Here is a 23,979-nt window from a genome sequence, read left to right on the forward strand (position 1 = left end):
CTTTAGCAGGTGGATTTTGCCATCTCTGGCAAGTGGCTGAGTGGTTTACAAACACATAGGTTGTAAGTGCTGTCTTTGCTTCAATAAGGCTTTTTATCGAGGGAGATTCTCTGCTGGAGTAAACCCTGAGTACAGATAAGTTGCAAAATGCTCTTTTCCAAGAACTGGGAGTTTTAATTGAGTATGAAAATGATAAAATCTGGTATTGCATTAAGTCTATTAGGTAGCACGCCAAACACATCAGAGCACTTGTGATAAAGCAGCGTGCTGTGTAGGCATATATAGCCCATTCATTAACGTCGCTGCAAAGTGAATTTCTCCCACTCCCCCTTGAGTATTACTGCTTTATTCTGTGGTGTGCTGGAAACCGAATGTCCCAGTTTTAGCGAAGTTACTCACTGGCCTGTAAGTTGTTGGTGCTGGAGGACTGCACACTGGGTTCTGTAGCTTGAAAAGCGTGGGAATTGATTTTATTCAGTTGTCACCAATTTATCCGATAGTTCTCTTCTCTTTTGATACTAGTTTGAGTTGGGCTGAAATTGTTCCTTGCTGCAGGCTGAGGTAAAAAGCTAGATCAGCTAAAAATAAAGGAACCATTTAATATTCACATCAACGTCAATATGTTTAGTTGTTCATAACGTATCACAGCAATGTGGATCAATAATATGTTTCAAATATAAACTAATGCATAAACATATTCTATTTAACCAAGCAGAAGTGTGTTTTACGAATACAAAAATGCATCTTCATGCAGGGGTCCTGGGTCATATTTCGATCTGTGTCATAAATATTCGTTAACCCCAGGAACTGGGAAGCCTTAGTCACGACCATTCTAGGGGTGAAAATGCTTTCTGAGCCTCCTCTAAAAATTTTTTCTTAGAAGGAACTCATCAAAGAGGCTGGAAATGAGTGTTTAAGTTATGGAAATGATCCTGTTTTTTGTTCTCATATGGACATAGATGAAGGACATAGGGTTAGCTTCCAATTTACATTTGAAAAAAAATGCATGGCAAATTGCTTTGTCTGGGAGAAGAGAAAGAGAAAGCATCACAATAATTTATTTAACTGCCTATGGCACTAAAAATACTCCTGTTAAGGTACTCGGTAGCGATAGAGCTATTTGGCTTGAAAAAGGAATCCATCGTAACTGTTTTGCTTGGCTACCAGCGAAAAGAGTGGCTTTAAAGACATTCTCCGCTCCGTCTCTTTGCAGTCGGCAGATACGACCGCTCTGAGTCACACCGTGATAGGGCTGAAGCCAAACACCATGTACGAGTTCTCCGTCATGGTCACCAAAGGTCGGCGGTCCAGCACCTGGAGCATGACGGCGCACGCCACCACCTACGAAGCAGGTACGGCGAGAGCTGCTGGAAAGGCTTTCTTTGGTTTTGTTACGTGTCATCAGAAGCCTTGTTCAGGTTCATCCTAACTGCATAAACCGACAGTGTACGTACAGAATTAACGATTTCTTCACTTTTTTTCCCGTGGGTAGCAAAGCAAGGCAGTCATTCTGAGCTCTGGAGTCATTGCAAGAAGTTAGGAGATGGTAGTACGTGTGCGCCATGGTATATTTAGTATTTGTGATGTCTAGTGCGAGTGATTTAAAATAGTTTTCAAAGAAACCCAAGATTAGGTGAAAAAAGTTATTAGATAATGATTTTGGTACTTTAAAATTTTGACTTTGGAAGTTCTGTGTGGGTTTGTCTCAAGTTCATGACTTCCCACCTTACCCACGTAGTAGAAGGGTCTCAGTGACGGCTTCTTTCTGATGCCCATCCTTCTTGACTCAAGGTCTTGACTCCCAGCTCTGTTCATCACACTGTGGGGACCCATTTTAGCTGTTTGCTGTGCACTGTGCTGGTGACCAATGCATCAGTCCAGCCAAGACCTACAGTCAGAGTTACAGCGACTGAAACCGTGTATGCAAAATTAAAGACAGAGACAGAAACAAGGGGAAAAAAAAAACAAACAACCCAGTCAAGTGAGCAGTCTTTTCAGCTTGTGCATTATTTATTGTAAAGACACAATTATCTACCCTGTGCAAAATGTTGACTCACATGAATTCCCTGCTGGCCGTTTGGTAAGGCATCTCTTCTGTGCTCAGTGTTTTTATACATCTGTATGTCATTTCAAGACAGCAGCCATTGATAATACTAACAATATGCTTATAGTAAACAAATGCACTTTGAAGGCTTAATTTAGCTGCTCTTCTCAAGTGTTTGAGTGGCATTTTCCAAGCAGGAGGCTGTGACCTGAAAGATACTTCAGATTCTGAAGGGGACTCAATGCAGTTTTGATAACAGACACCAGATACATCTCGTATGTAACCCGAGTTCAGTGGGATCAAAATGCTTGAAAAGGGATGGGGACGTAATGGTCTCTGCAGATAAAGAGCATCCTCTCCAAAACGTAGTTGTTTCTTTCTCTTTTGTGTCCCTTGTCAATAGATAAGAATGTCTGTGGTTTTGCTTAAGGTGTTTTTCTCCTTCATCTGTTGTAGGCAGCAATATGTACATTTGGACACCAGTAGTGTAGCTCGTGCTGTATTTTCCTGAGGGTGACTGGGTGGCCTTGGAAACACTCCGGGTGCCATTACAAATTGGGTTCTGCCAGCAGACACCAAATGAAGTCTGCTGGTAAATATTGATTTGTTGGGTTTTTTTTTTAAATGAAAACCGTAGTACAAGCCAGTTAATTAACAAAGGGAAAATAAGAGGGAATATATGTGTCCTTAGATTTTCCCACATGATTGCAATGCAATTATCTGAGCTTGGTGGAGCAGCTCTGTTAATTAAGGGCATCTTGCACTGCTGATCTTTATTGCCTGTTTTGTACCCATTCCGCATGCTGAATTTCCAGTAATGATATTAAAGAACGTGCGTATCAGCATCGATACAGAATTCACTGGAGATTACTGCCATGGCTAGGGAGACTTGTTGTGCCCATAATTCAAAAGCAGTTCTCAGAGCCAAGTTCCATCCCCAGATCTGCCTGCACAAGTCTTACTGATACGAGCGGTGTTAATGAGTGCTAAAGGAAACATCTAAAGCTTTGCTTTTTCTCATGGTATCTTACGTTCACAATCTGCTGAAAGCAGAGCTCAACTTCAGCCTCTCAGTGGGACTCACGTGGTAGTCACCAGCATGGAAAGCCCTTGTTACAGGGAGGGGCTTACAAGCTTTACTAGTTTAACCTCACAAAAGACAGAAAGTCTGGGAAGGGAAAGGGTTAGTTCATGAAAACACGTCAAAAGGTTACTTTCAGAGAATGGAAAGCAGTGCTTAAGATAAAGAGCGTCTTTGCATACAAAGAGGTGGCTACACCTTGGTAGAAATATAATAATTCATGTGAAGTTGGAGAATATTGCAGGATAGACTTAGCAAAAGTGAAGAGAAGGAAAATTTTGCTTTTAAAACTGAGTGTGATTCGTTTATGAAAAGAGTTCTCTCTCTCAGTTCCCTGAAGTAGCAAGGCAGTCCAAGGTGGTTCTTTTGGTACGCTGGTTTTAAACTGATCAGCCAGCGTCCCAAGATGGCTACAAGCTGAGTAGCTTTTAAATGCAACACAGCCCTCTCAAGAAATAATGATACTAATAATAATGATTATGATGATGATGATGATGACAACATCAATAATAATAACGGCAATAACAATAATGCCAACTTCCCTGGGAGTGTGGGAACTCACATCATGCTGGGCATTGCTGAGGATTAAGAGACTTCCCAGAGAGCTGTGAGCTTGTGCTGTGGCCTGCCTACTTCAGGCTAAGAAAGATGCTTCCAGCGAGGAGCAGCTAATGTGACAGTCCTACTGGTGCTGGCTCTGGATGTATCAGACTGAATGTGTTGTTCCAGCACATCTGGTGAAGAGAGAATCCACCATAAGTCTGGCACAAAGAGCATCAGCTGGCGAGTAGTCACCTGCTTAGTAACAGAACGATGGAAACAGAAAGTTTTGGGTTCTGTGTACAGATTTTTGTGGTTGCTTTCTGGATCCCACTGTTGCTGAGTTCAGCGGATGCAAATACCATGAGACCGTCTGCTCAGCCTTATTTCAAAGGGATCCGTTCCCTATGACCAGAGCCTGTACAGCAGCTGGCTCTTCCCTTCCTTCTTCTTGGTTAAGATCATTGAATGTTCGTCACCCTGAAGATTTCTGTCTGCACTTTAGATCGGGCTGGTTTTAGCTCAGTGTGATCCAACAGATTTTTAAAGCTTTACCTCCTGAAGTGCCTTTGGAGCAGTTCTTCGAACATTCAGGAAGGTTGTTTAGAGGCCATATGGGTAGGACACAGATGATGGGATGCCCACACGCTGTGTTCTCCATGCTGTTATGCTGCTCTAAGTCTGTTATGATCTCTATATGCTCTAAGTCATCAACAGCTTGTATCAGAACTAAGTAAACAAACAGTGAGCTCGGCGCCAATGTATTTACTCCCCTCTCTCAACTATTTTTTAATAATTGCCCATTTTTCCTTTCTGCTCCACAGTCCTACGATGTGATTTTAGAATATCTGAGACACTGTGCAAGACCTCGTGTCCAGCATTAGTAAAGCAGGGTGCAAAGCAGACGCTGCAGGCGCAGAAATCCAACCTTCCCTTTATAAGGCGGTGGAAGTAGAAAAGCTAAGAATTTTCTATCATGTCTAAAATGTCCCAAACTGAGGATATATTTAATGGATATACACAATTATATTTGGTTTTTTCTGCTACATACCTACAAGTGTTCCTAATAGAGAAGCCACAATATTATTGCTGTTATTGAACATCCAGGGCTCCCAGAGTGTATTCTTGGTTACCTCGGTGGTTGTTGAGCTGTAAGGACGAACATTAACGGTAGGACAAGAGCTATCCACCAAATCCTAACGTATCCACACACAGCGTTTTGTACAATTGCCCCTAATAGAAATATCACAGACAAATCATATATTACATGTTTGAAACGCATCTAAGGACACGTGCGTTTGAAAGGATCAAAGAAGGCAGTAGATGCCCACTGAGTAGTTCATGCCTGCTACGGTGTGTGAGGAATTCAAAAGAAGGTGAATAACTTCTGTTTTCAATTATTTTCAGCTCCAACCTCTGCTCCCAAGGATCTGACAGTCATTACACGGGAAGGGAAACCCAGGGCCGTCATTGTCAGCTGGCAGCCGCCGTTGGAAGCCAATGGAAAAATTACTGGTAAACACGTGCATTATCCTGTGTTCTCCGTTTATTTACTGTTCTGATCATTTGCTGCTTTCACTCCTTATCTTTGTTGTTTGTTTTTTTTTTTCCTTGGGTGCTATTTGATCTGGCGTTATTTTATTTTCTCTTATCAGCTAGCTTGGTCTAGGATTCAAGGCAATGTTAGGGAGACTGCATGATCAAGAACTCGGGGGATTTAAATCTTTTCTTTTTAAATGTAAAGAGCAGTAATATAAGCTAAAAAATGCTGCACTCCAAGTGAGAGTTTTGTGGTATGTGGTGCTCAATGATAATTAGAAATGACTAATACTAAGTACTTTGTTTGGCAATAATGCAGTAGATAATATCCATAATGATAGGTTGCTCAGTGCAGCACATCATGGGAGAATTTATTGGTAGATATTTAACTTTACAATAACAATTTAAGGCAATGATAATCAGGAAAAAAACCCTAATGTTGACTGACAAGAATTGAACTTAATGGATGCTTCAAAATGACAGATTTTATTTTCCAAAATATGACATGTAACCTTAGTGCCTAATTAAGAAATCCATTACAAACCTTTAAATGTTCATTTAGTTTGAAAAATATAGTAGAGTTCTAGCTGAGATTTTGCATTTAAATGATCGTTGTAGGCTGTTAATAGACATCTCAGAGGCATATAATTAGGAGGAGGAATTTTGCTCACCCTCAGAAAGATGCACGTTATGGTCACATCGCTACAACAGTTGGGTTAAACCAGTTCTACAACACATTTTCGCGTGGGAGAAAGTGTGCCTACGTCACCGTTACTGCTAGTAATCCCAGCAACACGCTGCCGGAGCGTGGAGAGATACAGACGTAAGAGGAAGAACGCCTCAGAGTGACGTCCCGCGTGAGCCGTTCGCAACGACGAGCGCTGGGTCAGGCTTTAGCGGCCGTCACTCAGCAGGGCTTCACTGGCGTCGGGTGAGCTGTTGTGAGTTACGCCAGGAAAGTATCCCGCTTTATGTTGCCAGTAAAACAAAGACATATTTCCGTGTGGATGTCGCCCAGCAGTAACAATTCCTAGGCGAGACTTGCACAACCGTGTGCAATTTCACCCTACATTATCATCAGGACTTTACAATCCGTGACCATGTCTGAAAGGAGGATGTTTTGATGAAATGGCTCTGTTTACACTAACCTAATTTAGCCGTTAGAGAGAAGAATGATCGTTCTGATGGACAACACGCTGCAATGAGCGCTAATGGTCCTGATTCCCCAGCGACTAAAAGACAAAATAAAATAAAAGCTTTCCTGGCTTCCAAGGCGTGAAATGGCTCCCTGGTAGCAACTTTTACAGACTTTTTCCATCGACAGACGCATTCAGACCTAAGAACAGACGGGGTCCCCTGACATCCATGCACAAACTTCCTTCTTGTAGCACTTCGTTGAAGAATGGCTCTCGTAGGGCATTTTTACTGCGTATGTGGTCAAGTCTTTCTTAGACATGCCAAGCAGAGGAAACATCTCCTTGTGGAGAGCAGAAATGTCCCGAACAACCAAATCTGCGTCCTTACAACTGCTTGAGCGAGTGTGTGTGTGTTAGTTTGAGAAACACATAAAGTTACAAATATATGTATATATATATATATATATATATACTTACACATAAAAATTCAAATGTCAGAGAAACTGTGTTAGTAACCCCAAGCCACAAGCCTCTAGTTACTTATGTGATTTTATAATCACATAATATATTTATATATTTCTATTTCTATTTCTATTTCTATTTAAATTTATATTTTTACATATAATATATTTGTATTTTTATTCATGTGATTTTATAATCCCATAAAATAAAACAAATGGAAAAAAATCACCCCCAAAACATATCACTTCCATCCTAACACTGCTTGCCCATGACCGAGTGTAACCGTTTGTGTGGGTGAGTTTTGAAAAGCATCTTTGTTTCAGGAAAGAATGGGGAAATAGCAATAATGGGCCTTGCACCAACTTTGTAGTAACTTTGGATCCAGAAGAACCGCTGGGGCTCTCCCCACTCCAGTAGCTCGCTCCTGCCGTGCAGCACTTAAGACCAGACGTAGAGTGGGGGTTTTGTGTATGACTAATTTGCCAGGGAGCATTTCAGGGGGAAAAAAAAAAGAAGATCTTTTCAAAATTAGGTAGAGACTGATATTGCAAGGTGTGCTAGACCTCCCAGCCTTACTTACAGGCTCGTTTCTTCTTCCCAAAGTTTTGTTTTCTGGCAAGGTAATTCCTACAAACTATTATGGTTTCCTAACACTGGTATTTCTACTCTAAATTCTAAAACTTTTGAGTTTCATTCAATGGTAAGTAATTATTGTAGTACTCTTACCAAATTTTTTAATTCTTGATTCTTTTCCCTGAAATACTTTCTCCAAGTATTGAAATACTCTCCAAGTATTGCATGGCTTCCCATAAGCACCCAGTAGCTGATGTGTGTCATTATTGCTGTTTAGTTCTATTTCCACGCTGAAACACGAAAGACTTACATCGTACGGTTATGGCAGCCGCATGGTGCACCTGAATTTGAGAAATGCACTTGTAACAGCCTTTTAACGCGTGCTACCTGTTTTTATATTTGTTGAATCGATATTTCTTACAGTGAATACTTGTGGTTTTGTTCTAAAAATAGACAAATGTGTATTTTTGTAACGTTCCTCAGAGCTATTTTGGTTGGAGACCTGTCTTTTTAAAAGAAAACCCTGATTTTTTAAAGGGATCTGAATTTTATTTGTATTTTGTAACAGAAGCACATCAAAATTTGGTTGAAGTACTAACTCAGAGACTGTGTTTATTCAGCTTACATCCTCTTCTATACTTTGGACAAGAATGCTCCAATTGATGACTGGATCATGGAGTCCATCAGCGGCGACCGGCTCACCCACCAGATCATGGACCTCAACCTGGACACCGTCTACTACTTCAGAATCCAAGCTCGCAACGCCAAGGGAGTGGGGCCTCTCTCCGATCCTATTTTCTTCCGGACACTGAAAGGTATGGATCTGTGTCATCTAGATAGTAATGATACGTAGGATTTTCTCATGCCTCTGTGGGAGCTTTGCAATTAATTCCATGTCAGCCAGAAGAGATCTTAATGCTTGAAACTGTTATTGAGAGATAAAAGGAAAATGCTAGGTACAGTAGTTGACAAAAGTAAACCACATAATGAGGCCGTAACTATATTTTTAAATTCAGTCAGCTGGGGGAGAGCACTCTGGCACCACCTAACTCTCTACCATCAATAACAGAGCTAATTGGATTTGACTGGATTTCTCTAGGGAGGTCCCTTTTCATTTTGGATCCTCCGGTGACTGTAGGAACCTGTAATGACTCACTCCTATCAACAGAGCAGGCATGCCACATCATGATTAAAAACCTCACCAAACTGAGATGCAACTTGACTTTGCGTGGGGAAAGTTCTTCCAGGTATTTTTCAGTGCCTGTTATTAACGGGCTCGTTAATACCTGATCTCTCTCCCTTCGTGACCAGTGAGAAGGAGCGGGCGAAACAGGGGCACGTAGGATTTTTTGGCTGGTATTTCAGCACCAATGTGTTCATGAGAGCAGAGGACCGTGCTCGTATCAGACTCAATTTCAAATTAACGTGGAGAGATATTCCTCTTCTTTCTTCCCCGCTGCCTGTCTGTGTGGAGCCCTGACATGATCTACCCAGAAATTATTAGTTATGAAGATGTAAGCAATATTACCGTGAGTGGGAAGCAGGGTGCTTGCCGCAGCTCTGCTCCTTATATTTTAACTGTCACTCACTCATTTGCACAAAGGTATGAAATTGCTTTTTAAAAGACATGTAATTAATGAAAAACTCAAATGACATAAACAGCGAACCTATTCCAGGAAAGATGTATGACATGAGAGGGAGCACGTTATCTCTATCTCTTCTCTAGAGAAAGTCCAGGGATTTGTCTGTAGAAATAACATCTTGGCAGAAGGGAATTGAAACTGGACACAGGCTGGGCCTGAGAAGTCACGACTGGAGGGAAACGAGGGAAATTCAGACTCAAACCTGTGCCCGAGAGGCTTGGAATTGGCTTTTTAATCAGTTATAAGAGACTTCATTTAACGGGAGCTGTGCAAAACCCAAGCAGAACGACTGCAGAGAAAGGGTGCCACACCATCCCCACGTCATTGCCTTTGGGGGACTTGTTTGTTTGTGCGTGAGAGCTTGTATTTGAGTTCGTCTTTCAGCAGACCTTCGTCTGAGTAGCAAATTTTTCTGCTGTCTCTGAGGGAAGGAGGGGAAACTCCATTTTCAACCATTAAGGAAGGCTTTCGATGAATGAGCTGGTGTCCTCAGCAGCACTGGCAGGGAGCTTGCCCTTTTTCCTTCGCTGGTACCAGTGTCTCTAAAGCCTGCTATCGACCAATCAGGCTGGGAGTGAAAAGCCTCATACAACAGTTTTCATGAATTAGCAAGAGTCAGGGAAAAAAAAAAAAAAAAAAAAGAATCGTTATCACTTTGTTCTGAGCTTATCACCACCTGCCCAGGTTTGCAGGACTGACTTGTCCAAGTCATGTTTCACTTTGAATGAATTATTGGTGAGATCCTGATTATTCATTCTCCACTGCCGTGAAATGTGAGGAGATAGCACTTTGCGGGTGCTCCATCTCTATCAAGCGGGTGGTGCCAACTTAATTTCATGCTCACGGTTTGTGCCAAGCAGAAGTAGTCGATTAGGCTGAGTTTAAAATGAGTCCAGGCATCAAAATACAATAGCCGCCGACTAATGAGATATGAAAAGATATAGAGACCCAGATATCTGACTAAACCGAAAGATTAATGCACTTGATATCGCCTACTTTGTAATGTTTACACAAAGTACCATAAAACTCATTTGGGAAATGAATTCCAGATCAGACAACATCAACAGATACCAAAAAGATGAATTTATACATTTGTTACATCTTGTAATAGCCTACAAGGACTATATCTAATACCCTGCCATGAATACTTAATGATATCCACCCTAAATATGTCATGTTCAATACTATTCAACTGGGTTTTTGACAAATCTCTCCCTACACTTGGGGTGAAGAGACTTTCTGAAGTCTTGAGTGCATTCTGAATTATGCAAAAATGTTGGTTTCCTGCCCTTAATGATTATTAACAGAAGATGTGTATGTGCCATATGGTAATGTGTGCTCTGATGGCAAATCTATGTCCTGATCAGAGGAAGTTCTAAATCACGAGGAGCTAAACAAGCATCAGAGATCCTCTAAGTCACCCACTGTCTCGTTGCATGTATTGTAGCACGTAAAGCTCCTCCAAGGAAGCCAAGCCGTTACTTGTGTTGTAATTGCAACGTGGGTATTTGTAGTGACTTTCCTTTACTAATGAAAATGTAGTGATCTGTGAGACAGAGGTATGCTCAGTAGTAAATAACACTGCCACGGAGCCACGAGGTTATATTCTTCCACCTCACCTCCGCTGGTGATAATATACAGGCAAATGGGCAAATCCTTGGCTTGTGTAAATCGTTGATGAACTTCAGTCGATCTACCACAGTTTCTGTCAGTGGAGGACCTGCTTTTTTTATCCTTTGGCTGTTAAATTTGTCACTAAAAGCTTGAAGAATACATGCACACGTTCTTAGGGACTTGGAATAGAAGGGTAAAATGTGAACATCCCACCTTTTTTTTTTTTTGTTAGATAATTTGGGCCAAAATTTGGGGTCATTACTAGGATTTGTCTTAACTCCTTGGATGACTTCAGTAAATATTATGTTATGCATGTGTATGTATATGTGTTTACGGAAGAGAAGCAGCGAGTGCCCCCATAGTGTGTGTATTTTGCAGCCTTTCACAGTGCATTGTCACAGATTGCCCCTGAAAGTCCAAGTCTCCATGTTATATCGCTTTCATGGGGGAGAAATGAATTGTTTTCAGAGCTGTGTTAAGTTGCAGACATAAATAAATAGCCTGAAATTTACTGAAACTGCCCAATGAGACGTGACAACTAAGGAGTGAATGAATGAGCCGGTGACAGACAGACAGGAAGGAGGTTTTCCTCAGTCTTTGAAGTAACTTGTCAGTGATTTGGGTTTTTTCACCTGTTAGAGAAACAAGGGAATCTCAGCACTGGGCTTGCTAAATGTGCTGCTGCTTGCTTCTGCTCAGCCGCACCTATTCTGGGTTTCAGCCAGCATTTACAAACAGACCCTCCTTGTGCGCTGAGCTCCTTTGATTAAAGAAAATCGAGGGGCAGCGTTCTGCTTATCGGAATCACACAAAACATTGCATCAGTACATGTGAACTGAAAAAATTTGTTCGTGCACCTATAGACGTAACGTCAAGCATGAACAAAACACTGGATCAGGTGTGTTTTTAAAGGGAAGAGTGGAAAGGGGGAGAGAGAGGGAGCAAGAGGTCGTGGGCTGAGCGTCGTAGCACTCTCAGATATTCCCATCGTGCTAAGATCAGCAAGGAAAACCATCCACGGGCTTTCTACAGGACGCCAGATTAAAAGTTGCTGCTGTACCATTTCTAAAAGAGCCCAGAAATCGCAGGTGGTGCCGGTTCCCCCCGCCTTGACCCCCCGCTTTTGGCGAGGATGCTGTGGGGCAGCATTTCTAGCGCTGCAGTGCCCTCTAATGCTGCCTTGACGGCGTGGTTCACCAGCGCATCCCAGTTCATAACCGGCACCGGGCGTGAACCCGCCGCCACCCGCGGGTATCGCCCGCCCGGGGTGCAGCATTGCGTGGCGCTGTGGGTGCCGTGGGTTTCGCCTCCTCCATCTCCTGGAGAAGGCAGCGAACACCGAGCGGTGCCAAGGGCAGCGTCTTGAGTGGCATCAGCGCTCGGGTGCTGGAGGTAGCTGCAGTCACGAGCAAGGTCTCGTGTTTTCGTGGGTAATTGTGTCCTAAGGGGAAGGTGATAACCCAGGTACGGCTCACTGGGGGAAGCACAGGCTCGTGGATTTCCAGAAATTTTGAGGCAACGTGCTCTTGTCTACCCCTCTTCTTCTCAGCATCCGTGTGGAAGAGTCTGAGAGGGGGGCGAAAAGAAAAGTGAACAGAGGGTTTGGGGGTCATCAGAGGAGCTATTCGCCCTCTGCCACAGGCACGGAGCTCATGGATGTGTCTGTAACTGAAATTGCTGCTCGTTCAGCGCCTCCGTTTGTTCCTAGCCCGATGGGATGAGCTTTTTGTCGTGATGTTAGCAGCGAGGGGAGCAGCATGCTCTGCACCTGCAGGCAGTGGTTATTTGACTTCCAGATTCATGTGCCAAATCACTTCTTTCTCCCCCAATTTCCTGTGCTTAAGATTCTTGCATAATTTATTAAGCAGAGGACTGGTTAATGCTCTATGATGGTAGATACTTATGAATCTGAGGGAAGTTTAATTCCCTCAGCCATATCATAAATAGTCAGAAGTTGTAGCTGTGCAGAAAAGCTTTTAATATATCTATTGAATTTTGAAGTCTTGTCTGGTGCACTTCAGATCACGCTATCTTTTATGGTTATTATGCAAAAACATGTAAATAGTTTTAAAGCCCTTTGTAAAAAGCTGAAACATTGATAATGTGAGTCAGACTGAGCTTTCAACTTGCAGGTGATTTGACTGTAATTATTTGAAGAAGCAGCGTCTCTCTCTCTCTCTCTCTCTCTCTTTCCCTTCTTGCTTAATTAAACTTCCCAGATAGTACCCAAAAAGAACAAGAGAATGAAAAAATGCTGCGGTAAAGGTTTCACATTTGGAAGAACTTGGTGAAACTATCTGCCACGAGGCGTGGTTCAACCTGTGTTCAGAGTTCGAGGAGCATCTGGACGATGCTCTTCGCCGTCTGGTTTAGTTTCAGGCCGTCCTGCCAGGAGCAGGGAGTTGGACTCGATGACCCTTACAGGTCCCTTCCAACTCGAGCTGTTCCGTGGTTCTGTGTTTCTGTGTTTGTCCTCTCGGTTCTCCAGGATCTCTCTGAAAAAGGGAGCGGTAAAACCCGTCCTGTCCTCCTGCACCATCCGCCGGCGGTGCGGGGAGGCGGGATGGCACCGGCGACGCGGCAGTTGATGCGGTGCGCTGGCTTGCCTGCGAGGAGCTGTCAGCCTCTAATGACATTGTCTCTTTCTTGCAGTCGAGCACCCTGACAAAATGGCTAATGACCAAGGTACGGTGCCCTCAATCTGTCGCCTTCTCTGCCGGAGCCTCGGGGCCGCGCCGGGGAGGGGGCGGGGGGGGGGGGGTCCGCTCTTCTCACCTGGGCTGCACACCTGATGAGGCAGACGCTGGCGCGATAATTAATCTTGTTAATGAAGTTCTGCTCGGCTGAGGCTGCTGCTTTGATGGGGAAGATGTAAATTTTCAAGAGAGGAAATTGTTTTGTCTCTTTTCTGAAGGACCAATTAAAATGTCAAGCTTCTTTGTATGAAATAAATTTTTAGTCTCTCTGCTGCACTTCTGAATAATTCACATTAAGTATAATTAAGCTCAGCATAATTTCCAGGCTCCTCTTGCACCCTTTTGTGGGTTATAGATTAAAGTTCAAAAGCCTCACAGTGAGAAATCGTAAATCATCTTTTCACTCAAACCAGCAGCTCCTGTTTAATAATAGCAAAGTTTAGGCAACTTTTCAAGGCATTATCATCACATTTTCCAAATACAAATATGTGTCTGATTGGTCACAGCTCCTCTGCTCCTATCTCCTTTCGAATACTTCTGAAGTCTGTTGCTAGGATATTTTTTCCTTTAGACCTATTTATTCCTAAGTATTTCTTCAATTACAGCGATAGCGTTGCACGTTTGTGTGACACCTACCCAAGGAAATGGTCACGGCGACATTTGGAAAACTCGGGCTTGATCTTGGGAGGTTTATTTGGATTTGGACTCTCACTTCCCACTAGTTTAAAAGGCCAAGTGAGGTGTAAACCTCAAATCCCTGGCTTGGCTTAACAGGTACCGGTCTTACCCCAATTTAGTGAGTTGAGTGAACCTGCAATAGATAAGTCCTAGGGAAGACAAGAAAGCATATCTAGAAGATCAACATCAATCCTAGGCCCTTTCATAGGTTTTACTTCGACCTCAAGCATCCTTGGACTTGCCCAGAGCGTATTTCTTCCCTAGAATTTTGTGTCCTATCAGGCACCACATACAGTCTCACAGCAAGGTAGCACATCGGAGAAATGCATTTTGGAAAATCACCCTCTGATTTCAGCGTATAATTTGCTGGAGGAAGTAAAAGTATACAAATTGTAAAATCAAAAGCTGCTTTGCTCAGTATGATTTTTTGCACCACAGCACACACAAAGTAAAAATGTCAGATTCTGATAGATACAAACTATTTTTAAAGGTTACGAAGAAGCCTGAAAGTAAATGGTCAGTGTGTTTTTTCTCAAATTTGCATTTAAGATGTTTTCAGGCAGGTTTGGAAAACCTAGGAGATGCTTCAGCCCAAGGTACCACCTGGTAGGCAGGACTGAAAAAAGGGTTAAGTTCAGTTTAGGAAAAAACATAAGGCTGGATGGAAAGTAGAGTTTGTGGTTTCGTTCTTCACCAAGTGTGTTGCTGTGTTTCAGCATAACTGTGTGGTCATATGGCCATACTGTAGTGCTATTTAATGGACCTTGAAGTACCACAGAAAAAGGGGGATGTGGGTTGTTTTCCTTTTGTCCATCATGTTCCTCTGGGAACGCTGTGCTCCTTGCTACGGAAAAACCATCACCAGAATAATTCATCGTTCTTGAACAGTGTTTGCAACCTATTTAGTGAACAAGACTCCATATAAACTCTAAAACAGGGAAGATTTCAACCAGTCTCGTGTGGCTTCTTGCAGCATGATGTCAGGCTGAAGCACACGCCCGGGGTGGTGACCGCATGTTGGGATTGCAGCTGTAGCCTGTGAATTCCCGTTTGCTTCAGCTATGGTGGGGTTTTTTCTTTGGTTTGATTTGAGTCAAATAACTTACAGGAATAGCGTGTCGTTAGCAGACTGCAGGTATGCACAGCGTGAGTTAAACGCAGTCAGTCACTCCTCGTGTTTTGCCTGGGTAGTTGAAATATGCCGCATTTTCGTTCTGTAGGATATACAGAGGAGAAATTTTCGGCACTTGGTTGCATCTTCTGTAAGCTCATTGATACCTGAATTCAGTTTCCATTATTACATGACCTCAGCGATGAATTCTGATAAGACAAAGGGCTTCACTTGTGTTTACTTGGTCTTTAAGCAACTCTGTTGAAGACAAGTGGATGGATGGTGTAACCATACTCCAAGCACAGGCATTAAGACAAAGAAAGTCAAAGTTTCTAAAAGCTCATTTGCCTTATAAACCATCAAAGCTAACTCTTTAATCATCCTGAACCGATGCCTGCTGAAGGCAGTGGGAGCCTTTTACAATTACTCCGGTGCTTTGGACAAGGCCCTTAGGGCCACCTCTGCCACAAAGGCAATCCTGACTGAGCGACATGAATTAACCCTGGTAGGTCATCTGTCTGCAAGGCCGGATCACGAGTTCAGGAAGCAAAATTAACTTAGGTGGCAGCAAAGCGCTGCTGGAGGGTGTGGGACACGTCAGGGGGTTTGGGCAGAGATACCGAGGTTTCAAGGCATGAGGAGACGGAGCTTTGAAGATCCCGGATGTGGGATCTGCTAGAAGGGATGGTACAACTGCTGCCATCCTTAGGTGCAGAAAAGGAGATAGGGAGGAGAGTTTAGGAAGAAACACCAAAGGTTTCTTGGTCAGGGCAAATGTGGTCCCGGTTGCTGCAGCTCCCTGGGAGAGCCGCTGCAAGAAGGGGCTGCCACTGAGAAGAGGAAGGAGGTGGGGGATCCCTCGCCTCCCTTACGTCGTTCTTGCCCATGAGTGATGGACAGAGTTGAGCCCGTCCCCTCCTGTGGGAGCTTTGGTCCGCAGCTGCCTGACGGAGAATGAGAAATCCCGTTGACAAAATGCAACTAGTGCTCCCAGGGTGCAAACACTGTTATCCGAAGGGCAAAAAGAGGGGCGTTTTGGAGAGGGATCTCTAGAGGGTCTCTGGAGGATTCTAGAGAATCCAATCACACCTTTCCCAAGAGAGCCCTTAAATCTGAAGTGGGTGACAAGCCCGTAGATGTGTCAGCTTCTTTTCAGGTCTTTATTTTGCATGTGTGCAACTGGTAGAGCAGGGCTTACACAAAGGTAGTAAAAATGGTGATACGAAATTAAGAATAAAGTTGTATTTTCAGGTGCTCAAGAGAGGATTTTTGTCACAAACCTTATGTACGTGGCACAAGGCCAGCTGCTTTCAGATGAGCTGTTGTAGAGGCTTCCCGGAGTCTAAAAAACCTCTTATTTATGATTTTAATCTGAAATATATGGAGGCAAACTGGTCAAAGAAGAGATTAATTCATTGTGGTTTATCTTGCCCCAGTTTTCATTTGATAAAACAATATTAAATTCTTTAGTCCGCATTTTTGTCAATATAGGACTTGTCAACAGTTTTGTGTTGCCATCAGAGTTAGATCTGTGCAGGAGCGAAAAAAAAAAGCCAATTTCTGCCTTCGGACTAGAAATGTTTTATAACAACCCCTGTAAATTTTCGTAAAAGGAAACAGACGCAATTTTGAACAAATGTTTCTCCTTATCTTAGGAAATTTCAATGCATTTTCATCATTCAGTTGTCTTCTGAAAACATACCTCCTGTGAAATGGGTCATATATATACCATCTAGATAAATTCATGTATCACTGTGGAAAACTGTTACATGTGGAATACGGGTATGATTTTTTTTTCTTAATATGAGATTGCTCTTTTTAAAACATAAATTCAATATTTACAAGTTCATATATAATATTTTCTTGCCATGCTAAAGCCAGTGGGAGGTCTCCTGTTCCCATGCCTGGAGCTGGGCCAGTGACCCTACCCAGAATGACAAAAAGCCCACAGAGAAGTTCATCCGCGACAGACATCCACAGCTTTTGTTCCCAAATCCTGAGGAAAACGGCGCTCTGCATTGCTTTGCATGCAGTCTGGAGGCACGTGGAAGGGTCTCCAAGTGATGCTGGGGGACTTTGCCTCTCCTCGACAGGGGATGAGCACCGCGTGCTTGACCACACACCTCGGTGCTCTGCATCTCGTGAGTTAACAGTGCGCAGCTTGCTTCAGCTTTCAGAGCAAGAGGGTTGGAAGCACTGTCTAGTCATGCCTGGAACTTGGCTTTCTGCAGTTCGACCTTTGCCACGTTGGATTATTCCAGGCGTGTTGCTGTTTGCCCAGTTGAAACCTTCCTGTGGTTGTTTTTGTGCATATGCCTTCCTGCGTGAAAACAGCCTGACATCAGCCCCGAAACAGTCACGTTGTCTCATACTGTGACTGCAGAAGGCATCAAGTCTGCCCTTTTTTTTTTTTTTCCTGTTAGAGCTTTTGATGGCTGCAGGCTTTCGGTTCTGAAGCTATTTTACAAACTCTGAGCATAGCAGCGGTGAAAGGATGAGCAGTTCAGATCTTTTTCAAAGAGCTGCTTTCTAAACAAACAATGCAGCGGTCTTGTAACACTTTTTGCTAGAGAAAAGAAATAAGAAGTAGCCCGTTTTTCAGAATAATCTCTTCTAGGGAAGAAAAAAAAACCCGACCTTTTAAACTCTGTCATCTGGCTGTGTTTACCAAGCAGGTGTAGGAACTGTTTCTTAAGGTCCAAAAAGTGGAAAGCATCTGAGAAGACATGCTTGAAATTTAAAGAAGGGTTATTCCTACATACTGTTTCCTGCTATGCTGAGACATAGCTGAGACAACTACCTCTGGATGCACTGGAAAAAGTTCTGGAAAGTCAACAGGTGATGTGGTATCTGTTCACCTAATCTCTCTTTTCTGCCCCAAGCCCCAGCATCTTCCCAAAAAAGTCTGCCAGTTTATACTTGCTTATAAAGCAAATTTGCAAACACCGCTGCCTTTGCTGAGCTCTTCAGCTGTCACCAGGACAACGTGGGTGTCTCCGTCGTTATCAGGTGCTGACTGTAGATGGGAAGAAGACACAAGTCCTCGTGCTCTGACTTGTTTAAGTGCTGGTGGATGCAGAACCTCGGTGATGAGCACTAACGTTGTACATCTCGAAGCCTGACCGTGCGGTCGATTGGGGGAGGTGGGTACCTTCAAAAACCAAGTTTTCCCATCCAAGATAAGCAGGTCCAGCCGTGGGTGTGAGGTTTTCTTCTCCCATCAGTGGCCAAAGAGGGAACTCGTGCATGGCCATGCACAGGGAGGTGGATCCTCACCTCAGTGCTCTCTGAAGTCAGTGCGTGACCCACCGCTCCTCGTCCCGGCTGGGTGTGCGAATATGCGATGTGGCCACACAGCGTTACCCATCTCAGGCCGAACTGGTGTCCATCTTCAGGATGAAGAGCATCCTTTGGAGCGCCACTGAACTGCATGACATGTATTATTCAACGTTTCTCTCTTCTGAGTTGTATTTCTATCTTCCCAGAAGATGATACTGAATTCGAACGAGGCGCTAGGGGGATGCTTTCATTTTTCTCCATTGTCTGTGTGTCCGGTCTGGGCAGAAAGCTTACATTGCCCCTGTCTTTTCAGCAATCCTCCTTACTCTGCTCTGTCTGAGCGTCCTTGTCCTACCAGGTTTCTAGGAGGGCTGCAGGTCAGCAGCAAGCTAGAGCTGCCCCTCAAAGGCAACTTGCTGCCTTCTGCTACCTTCTGCTCTGTCCTGGAGCGGATTTCCAAATGCTCAGCACCATAACTAGGGAGCTCAGGTTTTCCGTGGAAACAGAAGAGCAACTTTTCTAGTGGCACCATATATCTGACAGCTTGTGTTGGCCATGAGAGCAAATGATTTAGTTTGCATGCTTGAGCCTCCCAGGGGACACCCATGGGGCAGGAAATATCCGTTGCAGTCTGCTGTCTCATGATGATATTGCTCAGGTTATTTTCTCCATATTTTGGACTGTTTTGAGACAGTTTTAAGACTGTTTAGCACAGGGCTGTGTCTGGTTCAGAGGAGTGAGGCGCTGTAACAGCAAGCATCATTCCTCCACCAGCTCTCCAGCTCAGGTAGTTGGCTTGCAGTGGGTGTTTTGCAAGGAGAGAGCATTCCCTCAAGGTCTGCTGATCTGCCCGTGCCATGCGGGGATACCTGAAGTTTGCAAATAAGGAAGCTGCTCGAGTAAAGCCTGAAAAAGGAAAGAGATTTACAGCAAAATGACAACAGAATTTTTGGCCAGTTTCCAAGTGCTGGAGATCTGAGAGGATGAAGAACTGTTGTTGTCACCGACGACCTGATGGGTTTTTTTGCCTTGAGAAGACCAAATTGAAATGTTTATTTCATACAGTGACACCTGAGATACAGCTGTGGGCGAAGGATATGCTTTTCAGAGAAAGACTCAAGTTACTGAAACATTTGAAAGACAGACCTGAGGGGAAAACAGAAGTTAAACAGAGACGTGAGAGGTGAGAAATGGTATGGAGGTTCCTATGGATGCAGGTTGTGGGACCTCTGAAAGTACGTTGCCACCTTTAATACAACTCATTTAAAAAGTAGGAAAATCAACTTTAAAGACTCTTTAACCTCCATTTAAAAAAGGCAGGTCTCAAAAAACCAGCTGATTAGTCAAGGTTTTATAGTGGATTTTCAAAAAGTGGAATAATACAAACCAAAAAAGTGCCACTGGAAACTAGTGGAAGTTCAAGACGGAGTCTATTGTCTGACCCAAGGAAAAAACCCCAAATGAGATCTGGATGTGCCTGTGGACTTGTGCCCACCTCTTCCGTGGCTTTCTGGCCAGCACGGAGGGTTTACCTCAAACTCAGTGGGACAGGAATTTTGTCTTCTGTAAGACAAGAAACCAGCAGTGAGTTTGGGAAGGCGGTGAAGAGCGACGGCAATAGTGAGTACAGAGCGAACAGGGGAGTGCAGTAAGGGTATTGAAGATGAAGTGGAAGCACACAGGTTCACTTACTTTTTTAATTTAGACTGTTATAAAGCTAGTTGAAACCTGAGGCCTTGAAACTAAGTGAAGCAATAGCCTCAAAGTAGCAATGCTCTTGCACATCTTTGGAGTTTTTTAAAGGGAAATACAACCTAGACTGTTGCTGAGTGAAAGCCAGAGATAGAAATGATTCGTGGAGGTGTTTTGCTTTGGAACAGAGCATGGATAATCCTTAGGGGTTTAAGCCTTACCCACCCTTTAACCTTGTAAAACCTTACAATGCATCAGACACCTACCTCCCATCTCCTGAGAGCTTAGATCTCCGTGTTTACCCAAATACTCAATAATGTTTGTCTGTCTTAACAGCAGAGCAGAGACAAATTGCCATAAATTCAATCTTGGCTATCCCTGACAGTGTTGTTGAAATATTTGTAAGAGTTATTTGCGCTCCTGTCTCTTGTCAGTGAAGTTACATCAGATCAGAAGTTGGGCCTTTTGAAAGAGTTACCCTCAGTGAGGAAGACTAGAAGACTCTGCTGCCTTGGGATGGTTTTAAGGCATAAATCATTCCAGAAACATTTCTAGGCCAGAACACCCCCTGAGATGGGTGATGAACCTTTCCCCGGTTGGTGCGTGGCTGCCTCCGTGTTGCTGCCATCCCAAATAAATGGCACCTCCAGGTACCAGTCACCGTATCAGAGCCAGAAATGAAATGGGCAGCTGCTTCCACCAGTACTTTCACAATGAAAATGTCATGTATAATGCCTTGAAAAGTGCTCTTACGTTAATTAAAAAAGTACTAAACTTCAGAGTTGGGCATGCAGGGTTAGTTTTTTTAAGTCTTTGATATGCTGACTAAATTTTCCAATCTGTTAGGCTCCCGCTAAGATATTTCAGTGTGGGCTAAATATAAAAAATAGCAACATTTGGCACTCTCCCACGGAGATACCCAGTTTCCTAAGCACAATACAACCCCGGGGTCACAACACGTTCACACGCCGCAGTGTATTACTAGGAATAGGACCGCTTCAGATTGTCATCTTGGTAAACAGAATTACTATATACCTTGCATTTATCTCTGTTTTGTCTGCTTTTATGGCTAAACATTTTGCAACCTTGCTTTCTTGGGATCAAGTTGTTGTAGCTGTGCAATTACGCTGATTGAAAAGATGATTAGATTGAAGTCTCTTCTGATGATAATCATCTTTCATTTAGTTAGGGCCATTCATCACAAAAATCCTTTTCAAATTGGTAGGCAAAGTTATGCACATGAATTTCTTCGCAATCCACAGAAACACGAGTAGCTCTGGAGAGGAATATGACAGTTGTTTAACAGTGCAGAGCAGCAACAAAACACTGCAGGAAAGTGAGAAAATCGGGGTGTGGGTTGTTTTTTTTTCACTTAATCTGCCAAGAGATCTGATATAGATGGTGGTTGTTTGCCATGGAAGTTGTCTGGAATAATCCCTGGTAATTCCCTGCCCTGCACTAAATTTTCAGAATTTTTACATAATCCCTTCACCAACCAGTCCCCACCCTCGAGTGCTATTTGTCTGGCCTAAGGGATGGCAGAGCCAAAACAAATAATGCCAGGGGGTCTTATGGATGTGGTGCTCCAGCAGCCTCTGCCCGTCTCGGGGGAAGATGCCTTTTTCCTGAACCACTGTCCCAGCAGAGCACTACTGGCATCAGCTGAGACTTTTCCACCTGGGAAGGTTCATTTGACTTAAAATGAAAAAAATAATTAGCGTTGGAGAAATGAGCTGGCCACATTTTGGGCTTTGCTATAGTGCAGTATGCCCAAACCAAGAGCAGGCTGCTGGCATAAGCTTGGTCCTTTGCCAGAAGAGCGGCTGTTACCCCAAACCACTTCTGCCGTGGACTTTGACTGCCCAGTCCCATACCGGTAGAGTCAAAGAGGGGCTTGGTAGGACTTTTCCAACCTTCTGTCAGACATGAAGAAGCAGAGATGTTGGTCTTGGCAGCAACGTGGACATCCCATCACAGCTGTTTAACCCAAAGCTGGTGAATAGGAGAAAATAAAGCAGAGGAAAAGATGAACACCTCAAATTTTACTATATTAATTTGGAGTGCAAATATTGCCTCAACAGCCAGAACATTTTTAGAATAATAATCATCTCCCTTCTTTTTCCTTTCATTTTTTAACGTCAGGGTTAGAAAAGAGGCAGTCTCATTGTGAAAACCAAGCAGTTGTGGAGTTGTGTTTCCACAAGCGGGAAAATAAATTAAAGCAAGCTTGCTTAATAGTGGTGGAAAGCCACCTGGCAGGTGGAGAACGTGCCCGCCGTTTTCCGTACAGCACCGTCCCTCTGCCGCAGTTCCAGCCACTTCACTTGTGTGCGAAAGCAGCCGTCTGAGTTATTCCCGTCACCCACGGAGGGGGCACAGACGGATGCTGCCATCACACCTCCGTTTGTCACTCTAACGAGCACATCTGGAGGAGGGGAAAAAAACCCAAAAAAACCCAACAGAACAAGGCAAGCTGCTCAAAGGGCTGAAATTCAGCTTGCTCTCCAAGGCCCGCTCTGATGACAGATTTTCCCCAGCACGTAGGGAACGACTTTTCCCGTGCTGTTTAACGGTTTAAACGCCGTTAGACGGGTGCTGTCTCGAGCAATGAACTTGGCTTTGCTGGTTTACCTGCCACACCGTTTCTGATGTATTTTTTTCTGCCCACAGGTCGTCATGGGGATGGCTCGTACTGGCCAGTGGACACCAACCTGATTGACAGGAGCAGTCTGAACGGTAAGTATGGGCTCCGTCCAACCACGCTCCATAATTAAATGCAGTTTTGGTGATAACCTCCTACTTTTCTTCTCTTTGTTGCTCCCTCGTTCCTCTCTCTCATGGCTTGGAGGCCACCCAACGTGCCCACAGGTTGCACGCTCATTGTTCTGTAGGGAAGAGTTATCTTGGCCGTTGAAAATCCCATCCATTGTGCAAAATATCTGCTACAAAACAGACAGTAGTTTTAGCCAGAAATGTTGACAGAAAGTAGGGTCAGGACACCGTATATTCTGTTTTGGCTTTTTTAGAGCTGATCCCCAGACTACCCCTCAGATTTCCAGCTGACGCAGGACTCCCAAAGGCACGTCACTGGGTGTGATCACCCCATCGCAAGGCACACTTTAGACATATCTCAGGACGTGGGAAGGCCTCTCAAAAAAAATAACAGCTGAAAAAATAATTGTAAAATGCATTTTACATTATTATATTTCAATTTAAGCTTTCTGGAGAAAGTGTCCTTTTAAAAATTAATTAATCCTGCTCTTAAAATAGGAAGAAATGAGAGGAAACCCCATGGATTAACAAAAATTAACTGAACCTAATCAGTGCTAGCTGGGGTGTCGATACGCTCTCAGTAACTTCTTATTCCTGACCCCATCTCCACTAGCTGATGAAGCATTGTCATCTCACGTTCCTGAAGGAAACCACAGACCAGATTCCCTCTAATGTGCTATCGAGCGATTTTTGAAAGTACAAAACAATTATGAGGCACGTAGCTAACTCACGCTGGTTATTTTCCTCAGTCAAGACAAAGAGAGAATGCAAAATTTTGTTACCCTTTTCTGCAGCCAACACCCTGTTTTAGGCTTTTCTCCTGCTTTTTGTAGTTGTTCACATAAATATAGGAAAACTGACTTTTGAGAAGTAAGCAGAGCTTCCAGGGCCTGCAGTAAAGGGTAGGGAGAGAAGAAATTTTGATTTTCTTGATAGTCGCTGTATTTTATGTAGTATAGTTCTTCAATGCCTTTTATGCAGCATGGAAATGAAAAAGAAAACAAACGCCAAAATCTTTGGGATTTCTGTTGTAATGCTGAAGGGATGGCACTCGCAGCTGCTTGTCTTACTCAGCTGCCTGAGAAAGTGATGAATAAAGGGCAAATTATTTAAATAGCA

General features: G+C 43.6%; 1 protein-coding gene across 1 annotated transcript in view; it reads left to right on the top strand.

Annotated features, from left to right (window-relative positions):
* The window catches only part of DCC (DCC netrin 1 receptor), a 566,036-nt gene that overhangs the window by 503,210 nt on the left and 38,847 nt on the right, over window positions 1–23,979 (top strand). Inside the window, exons 18-22 of the mRNA XM_086479399.1 lie at window positions 1,214–1,352; window positions 5,073–5,180; window positions 7,996–8,190; window positions 13,285–13,317; window positions 22,759–22,824. Of these exons, the coding sequence (XP_086335525.1) occupies window positions 1,214–1,352; window positions 5,073–5,180; window positions 7,996–8,190; window positions 13,285–13,317; window positions 22,759–22,824 (541 nt within the window). The remainder of the gene's footprint in view (window positions 1–1,213; window positions 1,353–5,072; window positions 5,181–7,995; window positions 8,191–13,284; window positions 13,318–22,758; window positions 22,825–23,979) is intronic.

Source organism: Leptosomus discolor, chromosome Z (assembly GCF_034619465.1).
Source record: "Leptosomus discolor isolate bLepDis1 chromosome Z, bLepDis1.hap2, whole genome shotgun sequence".
NCBI lineage: Eukaryota > Metazoa > Chordata > Aves > Leptosomiformes > Leptosomidae > Leptosomus > Leptosomus discolor.